This window comes from Sabethes cyaneus, chromosome 2 (genome assembly GCF_943734655.1).
Source record: "Sabethes cyaneus chromosome 2, idSabCyanKW18_F2, whole genome shotgun sequence".
In the NCBI taxonomy this organism is placed as follows: Eukaryota; Metazoa; Arthropoda; class Insecta; order Diptera; family Culicidae; genus Sabethes; species Sabethes cyaneus.
The window spans coordinates 103,034,961-103,061,875 of NC_071354.1; the positions used below are offsets into that span (position 1 = coordinate 103,034,961).

The following is a 26,915-nucleotide window of genomic DNA, read 5'->3' on the forward strand; positions in this document are numbered from 1 at the left end:
CTTTGCCCTTCGCAAAACGCTACGAACTAGATGTACAAGGTCCTTATTAGACCAGTTTTTGGACTTGAAGCCGTGATCATACGCGCCCTTGTCATATTTGAGGGGAAAGTACTGCTGATGATATTTGGCAGAGTACAAACTGAAGGCGGAGAATGTCAAAGGCGTATGAATCACGAGCTACATGCAATCCTTGGAGAGATTACAATCGTACATCCAACGAAAGTCGGTAGGCTACAGGGGCCGGACACATCGCAAGGATGCCGGACGACAATGCGACGAAAATAGTTCTCTTCAACAACACCACGGGTTCCAGGAACGGGGAGACTTAACGTTTTTCGGCGTAAGATTGATTTAAGCTTAGGCATCCCCTGTGGCCCTCCCAGGGAAATTTCCTAGCTACGTCAATGTGTATTTTGATGTGGATTCCAATGCTGCGGTCTTTGTCTATGGCACACGTTCGTTCCTAGCAATTTTTGCCAAACGAAGGGTATTTTACCCTACTTTTCTAGGAGTACATAGATATATTGATCAATAACTCGCTGGGATAAAACCGATCTATTTTCGCCACAAGAAAACTAACTTTATATAGATTCCGATGGCAGGTTTTTTGATTGTGACAAAATTAGTCATTTTAATTTTCTCATTATTTACATTTGCCTAACGGGTGACAACTAAAATTCCAAAAATTTATCCCAGCGGAATCCAGAGATATTGACTTTTATTGATCATCATTGATAAAACTAGGGTAACGTGCCGCTTAATTGACCAAAATAGCAGGAAACAACCCTGTGTCGTAAACAAGTACCACGGCGTCGGATTCCTCTTGAAGATTTATGGTGAAAAAAGCAACAATTTTATCCCGACAGAATCCGGATATATGGACTATTACAACTTTTCATGTCGAGAAAAGTAGGGTAAAAATAGGGTAGTTTTGTTTCCTGTATGGCCTCATCACTGCGATCCAGTATCGTTGATCTATTGTGATATCGCCCGAGTGTTTGCTGTATAACCCGCACTGCATTTATTTTTGGTATGATCGCTATTGAGTGAGCGATATGTGTATTGAATTTTATGCGTGCTTGTGTGTAATTGGGTACCATTCCTTCAACGCTCTCTCTACTTTACCCACCTCGTTCCACATGACAGAGCTGTCCCCAATAGCCATCCCTGACGCAGCTAAACTAATGCACTTAACTATGAGTCATTTTTGCACTGTCATTAGGCCATATCGGGATAATATAGAATTCAGCAAGAAGGAAGGATGATGAGAGACCGGAGAATAAACCCATATAAAGTCACTTTGACAACGAATGACCTGATTCTACTGATATTCGAACCTACGACCATTCGCTTGTCAAACCAGGCTCGATAACCTTACGGCAACAGAGCCCCCAAGTAGGGTAGTTAGTAGTTCAATAGTTCTTACGTTGCACGAAGATACGAAAGTGAACGTAAAAGGCTCTTCATTTGGCAAAAGCTGCTAGAAACAGATCCGTATCGTAAACAAGTATCAGGATTTCAATGGTAATTCTTATAAAAATATCTTTCTTTTGACATTAACAGATTGATCCTAGCCCAGCGGCATTTTTAGATATAGAGATAAAGGATAAAGCATTTTTTTCGAAAAAAAATCCCCATTGTGCACCGGTTTAAATTTCTCCGCCTAACCAACCTGAGCATTACCCACCTTTTCGCGCGCCTAATGGCGACTAGTAGGTACACTTTTCGACAATGTTTATTTGCTTTTGGGAACTCCGCTCACGTACGCTTGAACCAAAGTTCTACCACAACAATTAAGGCTGGAAATATCAACTTGACGTGAATAAAGCTGCCAAAGGCATGCTAACGTTTTCCGAAAGTTGTGCCCACTAGCCGCCATTATGCACGCGAAAAGGTCGATAGTCCCCATTGATGATTTTGACATCATGTCTTGACCAGCGCTGAGGCTTTATGATCAGTGTTTGTTTCATGTTTCAAGTGAAATACTGATCAGCGCTCGTATTCGCTCAAAGTGCGAGTAAGATTCGCCTTTGTATTCATCGGTACTTCCAAGGTGATCGAGCACTCTGGTAGTCAGAAGTTTAAGTATGTTTGTATGCCATAACTCCGGAACGGCTGGACCGTTTCCTTCTAAATTTAGCGAACGTGTTCATTCACATAAGGGAATTACCATTGAGGCTAGCGACAAGGTAGGAAATCCCAAATAAGGAAAAAGGACTGTTTCTTCATGTTTCGTTTTGGAAATTTCAGAGATGAATACGAGGAAGTGGTGGCTTAGTGAGTGGTGGAGTAACTGGGCGATGGAATCAGCGAGTGAAGGGAGGGTTGGTGTACGTGTAGGTGTTGCTCATGCGAAGGCTGAGTGTAAACTCTCCGCCTGCAAGACGGTTCTTGTAGGAGGTAAGACTACTAAGAACTAAAGCAGAGGGTTCAAAGCCCCTGAAGGAGGATGGTTTTAATAGCTGTTATCCATGGCTATTATGTAAATCCAAGGTGCGACCCGTGCCGAGGGATGAATGGTGGAAGGGGTTCTATAAATTCTCTCGCCGCAACGGAGCCTGTGGAGTACCAGGGTGCCCTCCACAGTAATTTGCCCTTGCTATGCATGCTCTCTCTGCCGAAAAACAAAGAAACGAATGAGATGGAGAGGAGAATAGGAGAGGAGTAGGACTTGAACGATGCGCTAGCAGAGGTTCAGTCCTGATCCTCGTCTATCCTCAACACGCCGACTCGTTGTGAGTCGACAAACGAAGATGTGGCTCCAACTCTCTACTCACGGGTCGAGATTCACTCTGCTTGATCTCTGGCTGTGTGCTGGAGGGTGGGCTGAAACAAAAGGAGAGCCGAACAGTTACGGCCAGTAGGATGGCTGTACAATCGCTTAAACAATCTAAAAATGTATAAACGTCGTGGATGAGAGTTACTCAAAAGTCGCTGAGTCTCAATAAGAGAGATCTCAGCAAGCTTACCGGTCTTGCGACAGGACATTGTCTGAGTAAATAGCATCTTCGGAATCTCGGTTTCATACACGATGATATTTAACCTCGGAACACTTGCTCTGCAATCGTGGAGCACAAATAGTACGCAGACTGCAGTATCTCATAAAAATGGGAGATCTGGTTGGCGTCGCCGATCAGGGTACTAGGTTCATAAACCTAGTCATCCCTGATTGGCACATGTCTCGCTCCAGCTACCAGCCTGTCACTTGCTCAATAAGTGATAGGTAAGTTTGAAGCGTATAGTAAAATAATAAAACGGGGCATACCACACCACAATAGTTCAAAATACTGGACGCAGTGGTAAGAGCACCCAACAGAGGAGGGATGTGTTGCGGTGAGTGGATGTTGGATGGCCAGCGGCGCAGCGTGTACCACCGAGAATACCTTGAAATCCAGTGGAATCAATTATAATACCTAATTCCATTCAACTCCTTAGAATTAAGGGGAAGGAAGAAAGCGTGGACCTTTTGTATCAAACGCTTCTAGCCTAATATAGTTTCAGTCGATACTCCGAACTCTCGCGGGTGAACTAGACCAGAAGCCAGACTGCAATAGGGCCAGGATATAGTGCTTTATTTCGCTCTCTAAAAATAGATTAAAGACACCAACTACCAAAAATATAAGTTATGCATATTATGCAGACAACAACAGTTGATAACAAAGTCAGGTGCTTTAATGGTTGCCTAAAACTACAGTTGTAAGATCTGAAATTGAAAACCACACGACCTCGCAGCCCGCACACCATAGCTTGGCTAGTCAATTATAAATATTGGAGTCTTTTCAGATATGATCCCGTAGAGACGCTAGAGATAGGCGATGTTGGGCGCTTCTTCCTAGTTGCCTTCCTCTTGTAAATTCATTGTCTTGTAAATTCATAGAGCTGCCTACATGAAGTGATTGTGAAAATGTGTGCAACGTATTGCCTGTCTTTTGAACTTTTTAAAAATCCATATTCTGCTTCACAAATAGAACATAGGTGGACTTAGATTGGTGGCAACACCGTTTCACGCTCACCGTCTCATGGATAATCATTTTAAATAATAAATTGCTTTTGGAATCCAAGAAATCTGATAAGATGACCAATTTCCTTTAGACTTCAGAAGCTTATTTAAAAAAAATCCGGTAAAAGATACATTCACGAAACTCACCGGAATCTCTTGGCAAAATAAACGTTGTTTCTATATTTCTATTAGTTTTATTCAAGCACTTAGATAGAAAACAAGTTTATAAATAAAAAATAAATACTAGAAGTACAAAACTTCGTTCGCTAAACTCGTTATGTTCACGTATATTGCAAGGGAGAAAAAGTATAGTCTGGAATCGAAAATACATTGTGCACTTGAATCCAGCGAGTACCGAACTACTAACCTAACTAAAGCATTGCACAAGCGATTGTTGTTAATCTAAATAAAATCTGTTGCTTTTGGGAAGCGTAGGTTTGTTAAGCGAAAGTAAACTATATACAAACTATTTGTACGTCAGCTTAACCCTGAACGTACATAAATTTTCATCATTTACTAAAGTTTCCCTTGCAACCTTCTACGACTCCAGGGAATACCGTTATACGCAGGGAAAGCTGCTTTGCCAGAAAGAAAAGAAGATTCTTTTACCATTATTTTGGTGAAAACTACTGATTGGTTGGTTTGTTTAGGTACAGAGTTGTTACAAATACTTTGATTAGCTAGTTGTAGCAACCTTTTTAATCTGGATCACCTTAATACCAAGATGCTGATTGACGTGAACCTAAAGAAGAAAAAGAGGTAAAACATGTAAAATATTTATTTTCTATAATAGATGAGCTAACCTTCAAATCGGACGTATTATAAAAGGACTTGTCGCAGTGAGGGCATTTATGCGGTTTTTGTTTTTTATGTCGCTGCATGTGGATGTTCAACTGATAATTTGAACTGAATCGTTTCTCACACATTGAACATGCAAAATTTTTCTGAAAGATATAATCCCGTAATAGTTATAGAGAGCATTAAACACAATCAGGGATGGCACGATCACTTTGACTCAATGCACATTCATTTGACAGTACCGACTTAGCCAAGCAAAACTTGACAAAGGTGTGTATGGGACATTTGTAGAATTAGTTATTATCTACAATTTTGCTGAATAAAGTTATGCTATCTTTTGTAGTTACGGCGCTACAGTGCTAGTAACTCGTCAATGACTAAATGAACGTTCACTTAGTCACTAAAGAGGTACTAGCATTGGAGCACCGTAAATACAAAAGATACAGCAATACTTTATTCAGAAAAGTTGTAGATAATAACTAATGCTTCAAACGTTCCATATATAACTTTTCAAATTCTGCATGACTGAGACGGTACTGTGAAATGAATGTGAATTGAGTCAAAGTGATTGTGCCATCCCTGAACACAATTAATTTTACCTCAAAATGCGTTTGCCTGTGTCGATATAAAATAGATTTAGATTTAAATTCTTTTTGACAAATTGAGCATGTGGGTAGTTTGTCGGCTTTCTGTAAATATGAAGAAACGAAATGAAAAACGTATAATACGAGACAAACGCATTACTTACTTCATGCGTTTTCATGTGCATCCGTAGCATTCCTGGTCCTCGAAAACTCTTGTGACAAATCTCGCATTCAGGCTGTTTTTTACAGTTTGCCTACAACACAGTATTATAAGAGATAAAACAAAATTATTTAAGCTGGACTCGGCATACCTTTAACCAGTTGGAATGGGAAGACATATGCGTTCGCAGACACTTTGGCTGATTGAATTCTTTCCGGCACAAATTGCATATATATCGCCCAGGACTAGGACAAGAGGTCTGATGGGTCATAAACTCAGCTATAAAACAATAAAATTATAGATTTGGTAATGAATGTATCTCTGGGAACTACCACCTAATTGCTTCTCTTCATCATCCGTTTCACAGTCGGTAATAAAGAATTCCTCCTGTTCTGCTTCAACGTCTTCTTCCTCTTGTATATCTTCCTCTATCATTTCATCGTTATCGATCTGACTATCCCCTTGTTCGCCATATTCGGATTCCTGTCCATCTTTAATGTGCAATTCTTCGACTTCATCTTCCGGCAGCTCTTCTTCAAGTTGATGTTGTTGCATCTGTTGTTGCAGATGCTGCTGCTGCTGCTGTTGCTGAAAAGTATGGGCCAAATGATGATGATGAATCGCTGCTGGTGGAGGAGCCGCTACCATCATAGGGACGGATTGCATCGGATTTACAGAGATAACTGCAATTGATATAATTGTTACAATGTTTAAAGCTCTGATAACTAATCTGTACTAACCATTGCTGTCGTCGTAAAACTGCTGGTCTGGCATTTCTGGTTGCACAATTATTTCACACCGATCATCCGATCGCTGAATTTGCAACAATGGAGCTGGATGCGCTGCTCCATGTGTTATCATCTGAATGGTATTGTTTGGCCCTTGGATGAACTGTCCAATCTGTGCTGCATGATACTGAGGTGCCTGTATAATTTGTTGACCGGCGGCAGTAGTTAACAAATGACCTGCATTTATAATCTGAGCCCCGGCGTTAAGTAGTTGTGCATTTGTCAATATCATTGTAGGAGCAGCAGCTTCAGCAATCGATGGAATATCCGTTCGTTGAATGTGAATCTCCTGAATCTAATTTGTCAGTAAGTAGAAATATAGTTTGGCAAATACATACTTAGATGTAACAAAATAGCTTACGGGTTGGATTTGTGGCATCTTTTGCGTTGCAAGTTGAGACCTGGAAATATCAATTGGTAGCTCTTTCGGCATGTGCTCCTCAACGACCACGGTTATTCCCTTAATGTACTGCCGCAAGGTACTGTCCGACTTCTCCACTCGTGTTTTAAAAGCATGGCACCGACTGACTTGATGGATGCACTGAATACAAATTTTGTCTGGCCACCCATCCATTTGCTCAATCTATGGAAAAAAAGAATAGTCAGAAACAGCCGGGATCCGAATCCGAAACAGTCGTACCTGTATCTTAGCTATTTCCATCAGCATTTCCGCTACCATTTCCCCAAACAGCGGCCGCATCTCTTTCTTTACTGCTAAACATATTCGACAAATTTTATCTAACTCAAGGTTTTTCATCAAATTCAGCTCCATTGTAAAAATCCAGTTTCCTTTTCGAACTTCTGCACACCGTATATTTGTTAGTTCAAAACCAGTATATCTTATTACCGAAAAACTTTATGTATTCGTTAATATTTTCCCAATGCGAACCAATATATTGTAATAAATAAAATAAAGTGTTTTACACAACTTTCACGATTTTTTAAATGTAAACAACTTTTATGCACAACAATCAACACAAATATGGCGTCTAGCGACAAATCAAAAGCGGTATTATACGCAATGTTCGAAACGTATAGTATCGCGATGATTTTTTCGGCCAGTTGAAAAATTCACAATAAATTGAAAAAATAGGGTTAATCACCGGAAAGCCGCTGTGAACATTGTATGCAAAGCACCGACTGTAGGGAACTATGTCTTACACAGTTTACCTCGTTGATCAAAATTGCGGTACATTTATTGCACAATTTGTTGCACACTGTGACCCAAGTGACGTATCCAAACTAAAATTTTGTAATCTGACAGCTCTGTCAATTTTAGACATTGTCAAACTGAACAAATAAACACATCAAGTTTAACGTGATCAGCACGTTGCCCTCGCTTTGCCCGCACAATAAACCATACGCAATAAACAAAATTGGCACGAATAAGGTTCATAGAGTGTTGTAAGCGACTTACCCTGGGGTTAACTTTTTGATGCTGGTTCTGTTCGATTTCTGCCAGGCATCCGACTTTTTCGTAAGCGGGAACCAGTCTTCATTTTTCGCTCGATTCTCTTTATGTCAAATGTGACATGGTGGGAGAAAAGTGGTTCATCAGTTTTGCAGTTTCAGGCAAAAGGCAAAAGAACAATATGGAACATGCCAAAGCAGATATAATTTAATTGTTAACCTTTTTATTGCACGCTTCTTGCTGCTACAGTCCGCTGCTGCTACCCTCCAAAAAAGGAGGGAAAGCTGAATCGGTACAAAAGTTTTTATTCGAAACCTCTGGCAGAAATCGAACAGAAATCCAGCAGAAAACCGTAAGGCAAAATTTCTGCCCGATTCGAATGTGTCGTTTCTGCTAGTTTTCATGTGTGACGGCGGCCAGAAATCCGGCAAAACGTCTGGCAGAAAGTTTTTTGCTGCCAGATTTTTGTTCGATTTCTGCCAGACGCGCCTCAGCGGGATATAGCTTGCACTAGAAATACTCACAGTAAGAGATACGCGGAAACTAAAGCCAACGATTTGGCATCAGTGAACAAAAACTGCCAGCACTTTCTGCGGAGCAAAACGCTGTAGCAGTGACTTGATTGTTTTCAATATGATCCGCTTCTATTTTGTTTACATTCAATTTTGCATAATAGAGCGATATATCTTTCAATATATTGTCAATTGCAAGGAAAATTGTACCATCCAAAGTGCGATATCGCTCCTAAAAGTGCTATTTTGCATTAAATCGTTTCGGTCTCTTCGGCGCACTTATTGCTTGGAGTATAACGAAAAAGTGCGCCGAAGATACCGAAACGATTTAATGCAAAATAGCAGTTTTATGAGCGATATCGCACTTTGGATGGTACAATTTTCCTTGCAATCAGCAATAATCAGTGTAAAATGCATTGCAAAGCTTTATACACACTGTGTTGGAGTATAATATTCAAGGTGTTAATACTTGTTAATCAAACATTTAAGCGAACAGTATGCGTGTTCGATTGGCTCCCTTTTGACAATTCTCGCTGCTCGATTGGCTCCCAAGATGACTGCTTCCGCGTATCTCTCACCTCTGAGTATTTCTACCTTGCACGTCTGTTCTCTAATTTGAATCTCGAGCAATCTATTTTGAGTTTTCGAACAGTTAATAATTTTTTAAATATTGTGCTTTGCAGCTGTACCTGGATTAATCCAGATTATTTTCTATAATGCCAATGTATATGACAAAAGAAAACAGCAACATTGCAGTTGTCACTCTTTCTCTTTCTCACTCACAGCATTCGCAGTATCGCACTTTTTGTGCCAGTCGCACTTTTAGACTGCGGTGTCCAGTAAGGTGCAAAATGCGGGATATCTGGCATCACTACTTTTGTTTATCTTGTGATCCTTCTGATAGGAAATATTTTTAATGGGAATGGCGCCAAAAAAGCACCAAAATAGATCCTGCGAGAACATTATTTGAAACCTGCGGATAATTTTAATGAAGTGTCCTAACTCCTAAGTATTACTGTTGAATAATGAATAAAGCCGATAATTCTAAACGCAATAATGCAATTTCATCTTCTTCTGATGTGGAAAACGAGTGTGATGAGGTGATAAATGTACAACCGGCACTGAAAAAAGTGAAACTTGCAATGGAACTAAATTCGACCAATAATTGTCAAAGCTCGGAGAAAATTGCTCAACAGACTAATGAGGTTCTAATGGAAAACCTGGATAGTTTTTTCGATGAAGACGACAGTGATGCGTTTGGATTTGACCTGGAGGCTATAAAAGATGCTGAGGTATAGATTTCATTTACGTATTCCAGAGCAGTCAAACATTTATCGGCTGCTTAGTCTATTGTTTACAACTGGTTCTATTTAAATTTTACAGTAAGTACATCACTCATAATAATGTAATTGATGTACTCTATGAGTGAATGTCTGAATTCTTAGATATCCGAAAAATAATACGTTTATGGCTCTTCAGTTGCTCTGGTTTTCCGTGGGCAGCAATAATTATTATTTTCGTAATAGTAGTAAGCTTATCAGCCTTCTATGCAACAATAATAATAATCTTAAAATAATTTTCATTTACATTTATTTAGTTAGCTTGCCGTCCTAAGACAAATCCTTATAATCAAACTATCAAAGTGTCTCCAATTTACTCGGTTGTGGGCTATCTCTCTCCAATTCCCTGGACACCGCGTACTCTGCGCCAGATCTCGCTCCACCTTGTCTAACCATCTTGCTCCCTGCGCGGTCATCTTGTTTCTATTGAATTTGAAGCAAACCCCATCTTTGCAGGATAGTTGTCCGGCATTTTTGTTTAATGCCTTCCTCATCGTATCCGTCCAGCTTTACCTACCTTTTGAATACTGAATACGCCATAGAGCTACGCGAGTTCAAGGTTCATGCTTCGCCTCCATACGCCGCCGTAGATCGCTCTTAGCACTCGTCTTTCGAAAACTTCGATCACTGATTTTATTCGATTTACCACTCTTCGCGTTATACAAGTGATAATGCCCGGGGATATGTGCTTACTAATGGTTTATTGACTGATGGTTATTCTCGTTTGCATATGGCTTATATGGATTTGGAGATAACAAAGGTGTAACAAAGCCTTTAGAAATATTTTGCCCTTGCTATCCAAAGGCTATTGAAATAACAAATTCGAACTAATAATGAACACTTGTAATGAACCAAATATTTTTGACAAAAACGAATATAGGGCGAGTAAATCATTTTTATTCGCTAAGCGGTTAACTCAGTTAAATTATTTGTCATAATCGAGTACTGTAAAAGCAAAATAGACCAGCAGCCGAGCGAAGCGATGCTCGACATGACTTACACAGTATGGTCCATAACATCCCGGGCGTAGTGATGAAGTAGCTTGATAATAGAGAAGCGGTACAAGACCATAGCATTTAGCTTTGGTTTTAGTGATAGATACTTAATTCTGAACTACGATTTCCTTGAAAACAAGAAAATAAATCGTTAGGCTGAACAACGAATAGACCATTATCTGCGCAACTTATTTACTGGAACATCGTTCAACATATTGAGGATTATCTTCTTTTTTTCCCTCTTTTTCGCGTTATCCAGCTGGTCGCCTAATAACGTATAAAACTCTGCACCAGGCCCTTTTGTGATGTCATAAACAAAATGTCAGGGAGACCTCAAACATCAGTTTTTCCTGACGAGACAGACAATATGTCCCACTAAAACACAAGTAGAGACCCAAACATAGCCGACACGCCTATGCCCGCAGGTAGAGGCGTTCCGGCCCTGCGCAGACTCCACGAACTGATTCTGAGATCTCTCTCCAAAGGCCGGAATGTTATATTTTTATTATAATGATGACGATGACGATGATAATTCACAATAAATTGAAAAAATAGGGTTAACCACCGGAAAGCCGCTGTGAACATTGTATGCAAAGCACCGACTGTAGGGAACTATGTCTTACACAGTTTACCTCGTTGATCAAAATTGCGGTACATTTATTGCACAATTTGTTGCACACTGTGACCCAAGTGATGTATCCAAACTAAAATTTTGTAATCTGACAGCTCCGTCAATTTTAGACATTGTCAAACTGAACAAATTAACACATCAAGTTTAACGTGATCAGCACGTTGCCCTCGCTTTGCCCGCACAATAAACCATACGCAATAAACAAAATTGGCACGAATAAGGTTCATAGAGTGCTCTAAGCGACTTACCCTGGGGTTAACTTTTTGATGCTGGTTCTGTTCGATTTCTGCCAGGCATCCGACTTTTTCGTAAGCGGGAACCAGTCTTCATTTTTCGCTCGATTCTCTTTATGTCAAATGTGACATGGTGGGAGAAAAGTGGTTCATCAGTTTTGCAGTTTCGGGCAAAAGGCAAAAGAACAATATGGAACATGCCAAAGCAGATATAATTTAATTGTTAACCTTTTTATTGCACGCTTCTTGCTGCTACAGTCCGCTGCTGCTACCCTCCAAAAAAGGAGGGAAAGCTGAATTGGGGGGCTCCGTAGCCGCAAGGTTACCGAGTCTGCTTTGACAAGCGAGTGGTCGTGGGTTCGAATCTTAGTAGAATCAAGCCATTCTCGATGTCAAGTGACTTTAGCATGGGTTTATTCTCAGGCCCCTCCATTTACCCTTCCTTCGTGCTGAATTCTATATTTACCCTCTGAAGCCTCTTAACAGTGCAAATGTCCCTCCTATAGTTAAGTGTACTGGTCAGAGGTACGAATGAGTCCTCGCCAGGGACGGCTATAATATGGGATAGTGCTGGCAGCGAGGAATAAGTGGGTAAAGTAGATTAAGCTTTGAAGGAAGGGTAAACCCCAATACACGCAAGCACGCATAAAATTTAATAAGCATATCGCTCACTCAATAGCGATTATAGCAAAAAGAAATGCAGTGCAGGTCATACAGCAAACACCCGGGCGATATTACAATAGATCAACTATACTGGTCGCAGTAATGAGTCCACACATGAAAAAAAAAAAAAAAATGACGATGATTATGAAAGGAAAGATGATAGATCGAATTTATAAATGTGCTTTGCTCTGGACATTTTTTACTACTTGAGTTGTAAAATGTGGTATAGTGAAGATGTGGAGATCTCGTCAGCCTTGTCTAACACCGGTCCTCAACCGCGCATCCGTCATCAATTTTCCAACACAAACAACCACAAATGAACCAATAGGAAGACAAATCTCGGACCATTAGTGGTTATTAACTTATCAGGACAAATTTCATCTTTCATCTCCTCGGTATCTATGCATACACTGTCACAAGATAGGTAAATTGAGCGCAGCACGACCTAGGCTGAAACATCGTTCAACATATTATCTCTTATCAAAAAACCACTTGCAGCTTTTGTTTACAGTGCATTGCGAAGTTGTAGTTGCAAAAGTGGTTAAGTTTAAAGACTTAAAAAACCACTGTTTCGAAAGCTGACAGCGACGTAGCCATGGATTCGTCACATTAGAGTCCAATATCTTCTTTCATTTATTTAAGTAGACGTCACATGTGTTTTTTCACAACTGTTATTTGTGAAAAGCGACTCTATTAGTGAAAACATATATTTTGGTTTAACATACAGTTTGGCACCTTAGTTTTTTCACCCCACCCCATTGATAGTTTTATTAGTACTAACGCTATGTAGTGATAAATCCTCTACTGTCAAGTCTTCGTTATTTTGACCATTCAAAACCATTACATTTCGATTGCCTGTAAATATAAAATAAATATGCTTCGCTTTCATTAAACCTAACATTGCATGGTTTTATACTTTTTTCATCCTTAATTGATATGATATCCTTAGTTTCGTTACATTGCTCTTCAACTTTTATTTCTGCTGGTATTGCATTTTGGTTCAGACTTCCAATGGGTTCTGGGGGTTTAACATCTGTGGCAGACATTTTTTCGTTCTTAACGTATACGAGACTACTGTGCTCCGATAGATGTTCGGAGATGTTTGTATTAATCCAAGTTGGATATGCAGACGGTGCTGTCTTCGGCCTTTTACTACGTATGCTAAACCTAGACCTCTGAAATGTTATCATAGTAGATTGATGAAATTATTACTAAAATATTTAATACCTTCCGTCGAACTCCAGTGTATGGACGGTGACGTTCAAAAAGCTTATGACTTTCCTCTAGCATGACACGATGAAAATTTATTCTATTTTCCAAAAATTGCTTATTCAGTTGAATAGTTTTTATCAGCCAAGTAATTCCGAAAAGAAGGCCATCATACTCATTACTCGAGCTATCCCAATTACCACAAGCTTCTATCATACAAGGATTTCGATATTTATTGGCTAAAAATTCTACGTCCAAATAATCACAAATATCTATGCAGTCTACGGAACCAGGCAAATCCTGTTTATTTGCAATAATGAGGAATGGTTTTCCAATTAAAAAGTCATGCGCCATCAAAGTTTTAAACACCTTATACGACTGGCAAATGTTATCGATGCTGGTTGCATCAATTACAAAAATAATTCCATGCATCTGCAATATGAAATGAAACGTGTATTTTTTGCTTACAAAAAATAATAATACTAACATCGAGAAAATAATATTTCCAAATGTCTACGAATTCGGGTGCACCTCCGATTTCCGTTATCTGAACGCTGCTCCCCTCTGGAACAATAGAAAAACCGAAAAAATAAATTGGAGCCTTCCATTTACTTTTTAAAGATTTCATGCAAATGTTGATCGCCACTACGCTAACCGACGACCCATGTTCATATGTAATAATTTCTTCCAAGGTGTCAAACTGACAATCCTTGTTAGTTTATTGATATAGACAAAAGAATTTACGTAACGCCACAAAACTAATCTGCAGGTGCCGAATCGCATGATCTATAGACCACCAATTTACATTGTAAATTGGCCACACACACAAGCCGACACGAGAGATAAATCCATTGTTTCGCGTTCTATGTGGCAAGTAGCACCACCCTCTTGAAATCACATATTGGCCAGACTCGCTTGCATTTTGGGGTAAAAATCCGTAATCATGAACAGACAGCGGGCTCATTGGTAACATTAACGCATTAACAATGCCGACGGCCCATAAACCGCAACTTACTGTGCATTTTTCTGAAAGCATTGGCAGTTCCTGTATTGTCTGTATCTACTTGCTCACCATATCGAATGTTCTACCTGATGAAAAATTTGCCAATTTTTTTTATTGTTTGCCAATTCACAATAATTCAGTCATAAAAAATTCACGATAGTAGCGTTATTTGCTCCTGAATTATAGCTTTAGGACTTCGTATCTCATGAATTACATATCAGAACATTGCACTTTCAAGTAACGTATCATCCTTACCTATGCTGGTGTTGAATACTCTGCATCCTTTTGTTTGAAGATAATCATTTCTAACAAGATGGCTTATTTTATGAGCTATTTCAGTTTTACCAGTATTTTGTAAACCCACAATTAGCAATAGCAGGGCGTTACTGTGAACAAACCAAAGTTATACCAAGTTCATGCAAATATATAAAACTTTTACTCTTCTGATTTTGACCGTGCCAAACATCCCTTGCAGCAGTTACCCATTTTCAGCACTACAAATTAGATGATTTACCAGCTCCGTAGTTACATAGTAATTAATTATTCTGTAGAAGTTTACGATACAGCTAGTGGTTCAATTTATAAACAGAGAAACCTTTGCTAACAAAATTATTACTCTCATGCTATTGGATTTGTTTGATTGACTTCGTAGCTAAGGTGTTACCATGGAAGCTGGCATTGTGGCGCAAATTACATTTTATGTAGGGATAGGCCGCCTGACACCGCGTTAATAGTGCCAGTCTACGCTTAAAACGATTTCGATTTTTATTTTGGGTTTATACCTTTTACCTTGAACGCGAAAATAATGGTTTTCAAAGTATATACACACTTAATCGGTTCGGTAAAATTTTACCGAAATCTAAACAGCAGAACGTTCGGTAAAATTTTTTATTGCACCAAACATTATTAATGATCTGTAAACGTCGATTGGCACCATCGAAATTTTTACCGAACGTTCAGCTGTTTAGATTTCGGTAAAATTTTACCGGATTCGGTGCTTTTTGTTAAGTGTGTAGGTTGATTATTGGATACATTAGACTATCGTGTTAATAGCCTTGGGATCATCTTGAGTTGTAGTTTACTCATTATGGTTGGGGAAACCCAGGGGAACCAGATTATTAAAAGGATTTTGCACATTGGCGGAACCAGCCCTTTTTTTATTTCTAGGAATATATTAAAAGTATTTTAAGCTAGTTTCAATAAATATAATCCTATTCAAGCGCAGCAACTAAATCATTAGGTATACAGTAGTTTTGGAAATTCCGGCTTCTTATCCGCTTGTACATCGTTTTGATTTACGCGGTACGTATCCTTCGAATAAAAAGCAGCTTGATTTAAGTGTACGCTTTTGTTGTGGTTTGTTTAAACATTGACTCTTTATTATTTCTTGTTAGAATATTTTGCACCCATATTTGCCTGATTTAGCGGTCAATTTTTTGAAAAACGGACCTCTCTCTCTCTCTGCCTCCTTCCCTCCATCTCTCTCAATCTCCGCTCATTCTCTCTTTTGTCCACTTATTCCTTTAAGTTTTATCTTACGCATTAGATTATAAAGTATGCATTGTTAAACTACCAAATTATGACTATGTAAAAGAGGTTTTTCCCAATATTTTTTTTCCAAAATTACTTTTCAGCAATACACACTTGATCTTAGCAATTGGAAACGATGTAAAGTAGTATCGAAGCAGAACCTCGACCGATCAATAGTACTTGTGGTCGAAGATAAAGTCAACAGTCTGCGAGCTAAGACTATGTTGGAAGCGCCTTGGACCTCACTGCACATTCAGGAGGACGATACTGTTTCATTATATGGACCTTACGATGCCGGTAACCATTCGTATCGGATCGACAACCATGATGGAATGATTGTTACAGACCCAGACCACCTAGTTTCCGGAACGTCCGTGGTGGGAGCATTGTATTGTCAGCGACGCGGTGTGCTTCAAGAACGCTTTCGTGGTATAGAAGCAGATAGTACAATTGTAAGTATGATTTGATGTTTGGTTTCAAAGTGGGTAAATTATGTGCCTGATTCCAGATGACAGTCGGAACAATTGTGCATGCTCTATTACAAAAAGCACTGCGGGATAATTTGTCCACGTTAAATGACGTTATTAAAATGGGACGAGAGTATATCAATTCAAAAGAAATGGTGTCTACACTTTACGCATGTAACATGACTGGAACTGAAGCATCGAATGAAATCGAAAAGTTCTATCCTAAAATTTATGAGTTTGTCAAAAATCATATCAGTCATCAGGTATTACTAGAAACAGAGGATTTTTCCAAAAGAAATTAAACTGTTCCATTTGCAGAGATCCAGTACAAAATCGAACTTACAAATCTATGCTATAAGGGATATTGAAGAAAACATCTGGTGCCATCAATTGGGATTAAAAGGAAAAATTGATGTGACTGTAGAGGCAAGTTACGGGCCAAACGAACAACGCCAAATAATGCCGCTAGAGTTAAAAACAGGTCGGGCTAGTTTTTCTGCCGAACATAAAGGTCAGATTGCTTTGTACGAAATGATGATGAACCTCGTAGGGCACAAAGTACAAAAAGGTATTCTCTTGTACCTTCGTGAAGGAAAATGTGAACCTGTAGCTAGTAATCGGAACATTAGGCGTGATCTTATCATGCTACGAAATGAAGTGGCTCACTATATGTCACGCACTTTAACGAATGTAGACCGTGATAGTTTCGACCTTTTCAAAGATACTCTACAATTACCGGAACCGCTCAATAACCAGCACGTTTGTTCGCGCTGCCCGTATAATGTGATATGCACCAGCTATCTAAAATACGAAAACAGGGTGTTCCATGATGGCCACAGCATCAGTTTAATTGCTAATGAGGCCTTAAGGCACCTAAGCAATAATCACATTGATTATTTTATTCAATGGGCTGGTCTAATTTTTTTGGAGAACGAAGAAGCGAAAAGAGGTAAGTAAACTTTGTCCCATCGTAATAGGGAGTGGTGGATAGGATTGCTATATTTTTCTTGAGAGTAAGATAAAATACGTGATACAAGATGAAAATATGACGTACTCTTAGAATAATTATAATTCGGAAATTTCCATTTTTTTGATAGAGTCCAAAGAAATTCTGGTTTTTCAGATATTATTAGATTCAAATCTGCTAATCAATAATTGGCTCTGCTCATGGGTCTTACCAAATCGAATTTAAGTTATGTGCAGTAGAGGATTAAACTTATTTTGAACAAATGGCGACATGTTTATTTTATTCTCTTTTGCAGGTTTTCATGTAAAGCATCTGTGGACGAAAAGCCCGGAAGTGCGCCAGAAGATGGGACGTGCTGTCAGTAATTTAAAACTGGTTGGACGAGTTTTCAGAACTGGCGATGAATGTTTTCATACCTTCACGTTAAATTCCACTTCAAACGACGTTGTATGCGGTTCTCAGCCACAGCGTAAGTTTTTGCATTTGTCATTTTCTATTTTATTAAATTGACCTACAATCAAATTTTTAGTCTTTAACCAATTATCTCAGTACTTCGAAATTAACGAATACCTTATCTGCAGTACTTCCAAAAGAATAGCCGTCGCAGCAGGACGAGTCGTTGGTGTTGGCAAACGGGAAATCACAATGTCTTTAGAAAGAGATCTAAGTCAGAACTACTCAGATGAACTATTTCATTTGGATAAGTACGAATCGCAATCAAGCATCACATTTAATTTGACCAATATAGGTGTATTACTGGATGATACAGATAGATCATCTAATCTTAGAAAAATTATAATTGACCGAGAGAAACCAGCTTTCACACGAACCGTACCAACGACTGTTGCCGTCGCAGCAAAGGAAATTTTACGAGATCTCAATAAGCATCAGAAGATAGCAGTTCTAACCGCAATTGGCACCAAAAGCTATTGCCTATTCAAAGGCCTCCCAGGCACTGGAAAAACTAAAACTGTTGTCGCTCTTGTTCGTTTGCTTATAGCTCTAAATAAAACCGTACTAATCACTAGCAACACACATTCCGCTGTAGATAATGTTCTAAAACGACTACTGCTACATGATCTTAAATTTCTGAGGCTTGGAGCGGCTTCGAGAATTGACCCGAGTCTAAAGAACTATTCAGAGGCTACACTGACAGAGGATTGTTCTACTCCAGAGGAACTTGCAGCCGTATATAACTCATTTGTAGGTATTGCATGAAATAGGTCTTAAAAACTATAATTCTTAAAATCATTTCTGCTAGCAAATCGTTGGGGTAACATGTCTGGGATCAGCTCATACGCTGTTGGTCCAACGCAAGTTCGATTTCTGTATCGTTGATGAAGCAACGCAGGTATTCCAAAGCGCAGTCATCAGACCTCTGCTATCATCCGATAAATTCGTCCTCATTGGAGATCCCGACCAGTTGCCACCAGTGATAAGGTCTCGTAAAGCTAAGTAAGTTTTGCACGTGATAGGCAACATTCAGAGTAATATATCTTCCAACCTAATAATTACCCAGGGATCTTGGTGCCGATGAGAGTCTTTTCTTACGACTGGATTCTGAGCAATCGTGCTGTGTGCTTCCAACTCAATATCGCATGAACAAAACCATCACTAAACTAGCGAACGATTTTTCTTACAAGGGAAAACTCATGTGCGCGAACGAAGCAGTAGCAAATGCCACCATAAAGCTACCACAAATTCATATAATGCATCAAAAACACAAGCTGGAGAAATGGCTTTTACGTACGACCGCTTCCCAGTTGGAACTATCAGTTGTGTTTATAAATACGCTCAATACGTATAACAGTAGTTTAGCGTACGACGCAGGTAGAAAAAGAGAATATTCTTACACAGCGGGAAACATTGAAGATGATGTGACAGTACAGCCTAAAACTATCTACGAAAACTATTGTGAAGCTGCAATTGTTTTCTATACAATTATGGCACTGCTTGAGGTTGAACTGATAATCCACACTTGATTGGATATACTCTAGACTTTTTTTCTTTACAGTGTGGAGTTGAGAGTAGTTCTATAGGTATCATTACTCCATTCAGAGCTCAAGTCGAACTTCTACGATTCTATCTTCAATTAATGGAGAAGCTGTATGCCAATGATAAGGATGCTTCGTGCGCAAATATTGATATTGAAGTTAATACTGTAGATCAGTACCAAGGAAAGGATAAAGATGTAATTTTCAAAATGTTTAAAATCTGAAAAGTATTCAAAACGATGCGATTTTTCAGATTATACTATACTCCTGCACGAAATCAAACAACCCGGAGCTTCCATCTTCTTACGAAGGAGATACTTCGAATGAATATGAAATACTGCAAGATACTCGAAGGCTTACGGTAGCAATAACGCGTGCCAAGAAAAAACTCATCATCATCGGAGACAATCAAAGTCTTGAGAAGTACACACCATTTAAAAATCTTATTGAGTGTGTTTCGCCTGCAGGTAAAATCACGCTTCAAAACAGATTATTTGGCTTCGAATGGAGTGCAGTTTTTAACACGTTAGATGCCTTACATGATTGCGAAAATCAATAAACGTACACTGTTGAGTTTACACTTTCCGTTTAAACTACCTTTATTTTATCTAAATCCCTTTTCTCAATCTGTCTCAATTGTTTTTTCCGCATTCGTTTCAGTTTTGCTGGATTTTTTATAATTTGAACTATTTCAGATTTTCGCTCATTTTCTAACCGACGTTGCTTGTTCTCGTCTCGTCGTTGCTTCTTTTCTTCATTTTGCTGTTTGCGTTCTTCTTTGATGGAACGGGATAGTTCCTTTATATGCTTTATTTCTTCTCGATAAGCTAAGTGTTTTGCCATACTCCTTCCACGAACTGATTTCTTTACAGAAGAAAATCTAACAAAAAATAGAACATAAATTTTTGCTTTGTTTCAATTGGTTCACCTTACTTTTCCTTCTGTGTTTTCCAAATACGACCAGATTTAGGCATGCCTCGAGGAATTGAATGCTCAGGTTTTACGGGCTTTTCCTTGCTATTATTTTTAACGATTTTCTTCTCTTGGATATTTTCTTTAGTGTCTTTGAAACCACTGTTAATAAACCCTAACACGCCAGATATATCAGGTGCAGTATTTGATTCCATTTTGATTAAAACACTGTGATTGATACCTAGTTCTATGAATAAATGGAATAAATGAATACGAATAAACGGAATAAACACTATACCATGTGCGCTACGCGTATAAAAATTGACAGTTGGAGGCCTTGGAGCTGGTATAAATTAGAACAGCGGGGTGCTATCCGTATCTTAACGAACGGTGTTTGACAGTCCACTTAACGAAGGGCGCTATTTCAAAAAATGCAAGAAATAGCGCCCGTCTGACAGATAGATTTGCTGCCAACCTTTGTCGAGATGTGCTGAGATGTTGGCAACAAAAACATGGCACCCATCGCAAGCCCCTGAATTAGAACGATTAAAACCACCCCATCGACATCTCCATATCGAGCTGCAGTAAACGTCAGCGACAGCATGTTCGGGGCTCAAAATTTGACAGCGGGCCCAAATCAGACTGCTCGCAGTTGAGTGAAACGCAGTGCTGACATGCTATCTCATTTTCGCACACACGAGATGTTGGCGGCGAAAACATGGTTGTCTGCCGATGGGGTGATTAAAACCATAAAATCAACAGGCACTCTGCTAAAATCGCCGAAAAACTGATTGGTCGAAACCGAGCCATAATGGCGGACGTCTTCGTAATATTTCTAGATAGAATTAACAAAAGGGCGAATGTCGCAAATGTAAACAAAACGAGTGAGAGTTATTTTTTGCTGGACCAGCATAGGAAAATCAACTCTCACTCGGTTTGTTCACGCTTGCGACATTCGCCCTTTTGTTAATTCTATCTTCATTTGAACAGCATTTTTAACATTTCCCTAATACATCGCACGTTTTCTTTCCGTACATTCCTTTAGTTTTACCTAGAGTGACTATATACAGAGTGGCGACAAGTCATCCCAAATGTATGCAATGCGGTTTTTCTTTCTCTTTCCTGCATACGCGTTGGATAGATCATCTGCTCGATTGGGATGACACTGACAGATAATTATCATTCCAATTTTGACATTGTCGCCACTCTATATATAGTCACTCTAAGCTTTCTTAGGCTGTGAACCATTTCGCGAAATTTTTAACTTTTTGGTTAAAATTTGACAGTTCGATGGTTATTTCTCCTTGAGTGGTTAAAATCAGTTCAGAATGCGAACCATTTCATTTTTGACGGATTGATAGTTTTTTTTGCTCAATGAGAGCATATAAGGTGAGGATGAAAATATTGTTTATTCTGTCCGAGTTAAAACTGGATGAATTTTTGATGTTCATTTGCTTTTATTTGATAGATAAAATTCATCTCATTTCAACCCAGGTTGTTTGAACAAATTTATTATGGCGATAACCATCCATACCAATGCAAAAAAATCCAACGAAAAATCAGTGAAACACGTCGAAGCTCTCTTCCTCACCTGTGCATATCTCATTGGCTCTGAAGCGAACCATTGAACTGTCAAAACCTTGGTCAAAACGGTCAAAACTAACCATACTCCCGAGCAGGGTTATTTTCGAAAAACCATCGAACTGTCAAATTTTAACCAAAAAGTTAAAAATTTCGCGAAATGGTTCACAGCCTTACAGCTCCAACACCCACACTAGCGAACACGAAACAAGCGTGTATCCAGCTTTTTGTGAGCCATAATGGCTGACCGCATAATATGTGTTCGTAATATTGTCAATTGCAAGGAAAATTGTACCATCCAAAGTGCGATATCGCTCATAAAAGTGCTATTTTGCATTAAATCGTTTCGGTATCTTCGGCGCACTTTTTCGTTATCTTCCAAGCAATAAGTGCGCCGAACATACCGAAACGATTTAATGCAAAATAGCACTTTTATGAACGATATCGCACTTTGGATGGTACAATTTTCCTTGCAATTGACAATATTTGAACAGCATTTTTGACATTTTCTAAATACATCGCACATTTTCTTTTCGCACGTATTTTTTTTGCTGAAAGAAAAAGAAAATAAAACTAAAAAGTTAAATATCTAAAGAAGCGATTTTTTTTTCAAATTCTATTTAACTTTTTTTTTATTTTTTTAACTTTTTCTAAAGATGAGAATTATAAGACTGTACAACCCAGGTAACCAATAAGCATTAGTATAAGCAGTAAATCAATCGTTTATTAGCATCCTTGGCGTTTTATACTGCAGGTTGCTGTTTATCAGCCTTTTGACTGCATAACTGTTGTAAATTTGCATCCACAATTCTATTTAAATTCTTCTTGTTGGTAACTAGCTGCAAATAAGCATTGTCAGCACTATAAGAGGACTAGCAGTAAAGTAGCCGCATATTTTGCCAAAATAGCATTTAAAGCAACTTAAATGCTTATTGGCTTGCATTTAAATTGCATTGGAAATGCTTATTGATTACCTGGGAACTTTGCTGAAGATATCGTATCGTATTTTAGATCTTAAAAAATCAACTGATATGGTGAAATGACATAAATATTTTCTTAAACATAAAAACTATGCAAAGTTTCAGCTAAATCAAAAATGACAAATTAAAATCGATTTGCGAAACTCCGTGAATCACCTCCATACCATTCGGCGAAAAGTCGGAGTCCGATATTATTTCGGCGCGCTTTGCATGACTCTACTTTGCCGTGCCATTCTTTTGCATAATGACAGTCACTCGTAAACGTCAAAATCAAAAATAGTTTTTTTGCTCGAGTTACGTCCAAAATGGCAGCTACAAGAAGACTCCAAAAGGTAATTTCCCGAAAAATTGTTTAAATTTACACATATCTAACGTAGTAATTCCAAAAATATTAATCCAAACTAAACACTTTAAAGCCCTTGAACCTGTTGATTACGTTTCTTTTACATCACGTCAAATTTAGCATCATAAGTTAGTCACCAAGAATCCTTAAGCCAAAAACAATTTTAACGTTTCATGCTGCAAGTTACTAGTTTTTTTTTGTTATAAATTACAGGAGCTGACCGACATACGTGCATCTGGTCTCAAATCTTTCAGGGACATTGTTGTGGATGAGGGAAACCTTTTATTGTGGTCTGGATTAATTGTTCCGGTGAGTAATTCAAATCACCATAGCGCTTTTTTTGTACTTGTTAGCAATTCTTTTATCAAACTGATATCTATAGGCGACAAAATAGCGAAAAAAGAAAAAAGATAGTACAATTCATTCCTGCTATTCGTCTTTTGTTAGGAAACCTTTGCGAATGACAGTGACACAATACCAATAGGTTGGTTGCGAAAATGATGATTTTAATCCCATTACTAGAGGGAAAACTTTTCTTGTAGTACGTATCTGAACTACCGGTAACATCTAATGATTGCGTGAAAGTTGAAGGTTAAGCTATTTTGGTATGTCAATGTCAGGTCAGGCGATTTGCTGCATTTCGGTTAAAGTCAACTGCAGTTTACAGTTCATATTATTTTTACTATTCTTTGTAGACAGTTACCATACACCTAATTATCAAATAATACTTGGTCGTCACTAACGCTTGTGAACTTGGGTATATGCACTTTCGCTAAACGAACCTAAGCTAATGTTGTATGCTCCCGTTTCATTGTTTCTTTATTCGGAATATTTTAAATTTTCGAGATCTTGTTTTACGTCTTGTTTTATCTCGAATCTAGTTTTACGTCCATCTTTAGGGGGGCGTCGTAAAAAAGAGGACATTAATTCAAATTTCGGACGTAAAACTAGATTTCGTCAATTCAAATTTCGGACGTAAAAAGGCTAACGTAGAACGAAATCACGTAAAATGAATGGACGTAAAAAGATATTCTGATGTATTTCAAAACAAGAGTAAACCAGAAAGTATGCGTTTTAGTCAAAATAGCAAATATGAGAAGGCTTACCAAGTAATTGCCAATTTTATCCGCAATATCAGTTGCAAAAGTCACAAAAATAAATAATTACATTTCACTTTAAAACCGACAAATAGAAGTATTTAAACATTCGTTGCATGTTTCACTTAAATTTTGTATTTTCGCCAATAGGAGAATGCTCCATATAATAAAGGCGCATTCAGAATCGAAATAACGTTTCCAGCAGAATACCCGTTCAAGCCGCCAAAAATCTCGTTTAAAACAAAAATTTATCACCCGAATATTGACGAGAAAGGTCAGGTGTGTCTGCCTATTATTAGCGCGGAAAACTGGAAACCAGCCACCAAGACTGATCAAGGTAAGAAAATGGCGTCAACCATTTGTTTTTTTAAGCTTATCAGTTATCCATGATTGAATTACAGTTATACAAGCTCTCATAGCACTTGTCAATGATCCCGAGCCGGAGCACCCCCTGAGAGCAGATTTAGCCGAAGAGTATCTGAAAGATCGTAAAAAATTCACAAAGAATGCTGAAGAATACACACGGAAGCATAGTGAAAAGCGACCGGAATAAGTCAAACGTGCATATGTCTTCTCAGCGCCCTGCAAACAAACCCAAATCACAACAAAACACATGAAAATGTGTAAACTTAAATTCATCTAGTATTTTTTTCCTTTTTTAAATCCTAATTTAAATCAAAGCTGAAGTTGCAAATCAAACGCGGAATACACATCTAATTATAATAAAAATTAATAGTTCAAGAAATTTCTTTTATTTTTTGCTAAGGAAAATAATGTTTTCATATTCATAACATCTATTGTCGTTTTGCGAGTGCGCCGAATCATTTCAAAATCGTTCCTTAGCTTTGCCAGATTAAGCGAGTTGTTGTTGAGCTTTGAACCGCTTTTTCCTTTCATAGAAATCGAATCCATATATCATATGTGCAACATGCTTTAACAAACAAAGTGAATGAAATAACTAAAAGCAACATGCATTATAACTAATGTAACAACATAAAAACCGCATTGGATTGAAGAGAAAGAAAGTGTGTAATGCATTTAATTTAGATCTAAACAATATGTACTATGTAACACGTCTGTGACAGCAAACTGCGTTCTAACTATAATTAGACAAAGATATGTTCAATAAAAGCGAATTAACAAATGTTGAAACGCGACTATGTATTAACATTCATTCTCGGATCTCGGGCTTCTAGAGCTTCTCTTACGAGTTAAATTGATTAGCATGGAACAATGATGAATAAGCATCCACTTTCAGGCATCAAACCATCGCTAAGCTACAGAATATCAAAAGGCATATGGTTTATTCATCTTAGCAATTTTCCGTAGTTACGTAGTGACAAATTACCCTAAAATGAACATAATGTATGACAACATTTAACAAACATTTAAAGTTGGAAAACAAATCCAGATGCCGTCACCTATAGTATTAACATAGCAGTAAAATAATATGTTTTGGAAGACTCCTTTTTCGACACTTATGCTTTCTGCTTTGAGGGAGCAAAGTGCCCAAAAAATAACTTGTAATGGGCTTATGGGCATTAAAAATTTCGAATGAGGACTTTGATTCGCTTATTTGATTCCTGGAGCAGGGAAAAGCCCACACGAATAATATCCTTGGCCATTATATCTTTTCCTTTGGGCCCCAGGCACAAAATTTCTCATCTTCTAAATTCTACTATCGATAACTTGACATCTCATAGTACAATATTGAGTTTAACTTATTATTATTCGCTAATTTACGTCGTAAATGGAATTTAATTATATTTCCTTACCACTGACTCAATATCCATAGGTAGACGTAACATAACGATATTTTGTCCTTAACTCCCTAACGGGCAACATCGAAAAAACGATCAAGCTATGATTATGACTAATTTTTCATGAAAGTACACTCAAACGCAGCTGAAGTCTTGATTTACATGCAAGAATGATTATCAGGACGAACGCAAGGTAGGAAATACATAGTCCAATTTTTTATCGTTTTTCATGTCATGTTAAGAGGTACAACAGCAATATTAAAGAACCTAGATGGCTTATTTGTGGAACTCTGGATGTTGAAGTAAAAATTTTGGTTTTAGTGATAGCGTTTTGGTCATCGGGTTACTAGTAAACTAGTTTATTTGCTGTCTAGGCCAACGTTTCAAGGACTTTATTTCCTCTTCATCAGGGCAAAAACATATTAAACTAATTCTTGTCAAGTTTGTTGGGGTGGGTTTTTTCTGCTTGACAAGAATTAGTTTAACTAGTAAAAGTTTAATTAGTAATTAGACAGTCAACCTCATTATTCAGGAACTTGGTAATAAATGTTACTGACTGAGTTTTCCGGCGTCTAGTTGAAGCGTCAATGTTGATCAGTTTACGGTAAGGCGGGAGATTCAGAGGGTCACGTCAAGACAAGTTGCGCAGAGCAACGCGGATGAATCGTTTTTGGATTCTTTCAATTCTTAGATCCCATGTCAGCCAAACTAGAGCTGCGTTTTCCAGAACAGGTCGTGCCACTGAGCAGCCACGTAGCCAGGGGGGTGCCCTGGGGGCCTTGCCCCCCCCCCCCCCCCGAAATGTTTTGGCTTACATTTTTAAAAAAAATTTCAATGCAAAATATCAATACACCAAGCTAAAACTGTAGCACAAGTATATTTTTGATACGTGCGCCTTTGAATAACAATATAACATAGTTTCGTATCTCTCATAGTCTGTGAAAATTCTCAACTATG

General features: G+C 38.3%; 3 protein-coding genes across 3 annotated transcripts; 2 read left to right on the forward strand and 1 right to left on the reverse strand.

The window, feature by feature from the left end:
* Positions 1-4,297: 4,297 nt before the first annotated feature.
* LOC128737474 (chorion transcription factor Cf2) lies at positions 4,298-7,198 on the reverse strand. The gene is made up of 9 exons (XM_053832115.1): positions 6,971-7,198; positions 6,692-6,913; positions 6,283-6,625; positions 5,878-6,225; positions 5,694-5,821; positions 5,547-5,636; positions 5,398-5,487; positions 4,804-4,944; positions 4,298-4,742 (listed from the first exon to the last, which is right to left on the reverse strand). Exons 1-9 carry the CDS (start codon positions 7,100-7,102, stop codon positions 4,677-4,679), a joined length of 1,560 nt encoding a protein of 519 aa, XP_053688090.1. The 5' UTR covers positions 7,103-7,198; the 3' UTR covers positions 4,298-4,676.
* Positions 7,199-8,776: 1,578 nt separating this feature from the next.
* On the forward strand, positions 8,777-19,844 carry LOC128735792 (DNA replication ATP-dependent helicase/nuclease DNA2; the record flags this gene model as incomplete). The annotated part of the gene is made up of 10 exons (XM_053830278.1): positions 8,777-8,806; positions 16,160-16,309; positions 16,366-16,587; positions 16,643-17,273; positions 17,587-17,745; positions 17,821-18,494; positions 18,553-18,746; positions 18,811-19,249; positions 19,306-19,482; positions 19,539-19,844. Coding segments are annotated over 10 exons (2,982 nt in total), but the record flags the coding sequence as incomplete, so codon positions are not given.
* A 3,147-nt stretch (positions 19,845-22,991) lies between these two features.
* LOC128734887 (ubiquitin-conjugating enzyme E2 L3) lies at positions 22,992-25,341 on the forward strand. Its single transcript, XM_053829283.1, has 4 exons — positions 22,992-23,090; positions 23,315-23,410; positions 24,349-24,535; positions 24,600-25,341. Exons 1-4 carry the CDS (start codon positions 23,064-23,066, stop codon positions 24,749-24,751), a joined length of 462 nt encoding a protein of 153 aa, XP_053685258.1. The 5' UTR covers positions 22,992-23,063; the 3' UTR covers positions 24,752-25,341.
* The last annotated feature ends 1,574 nt before the right edge of the window (positions 25,342-26,915 follow it).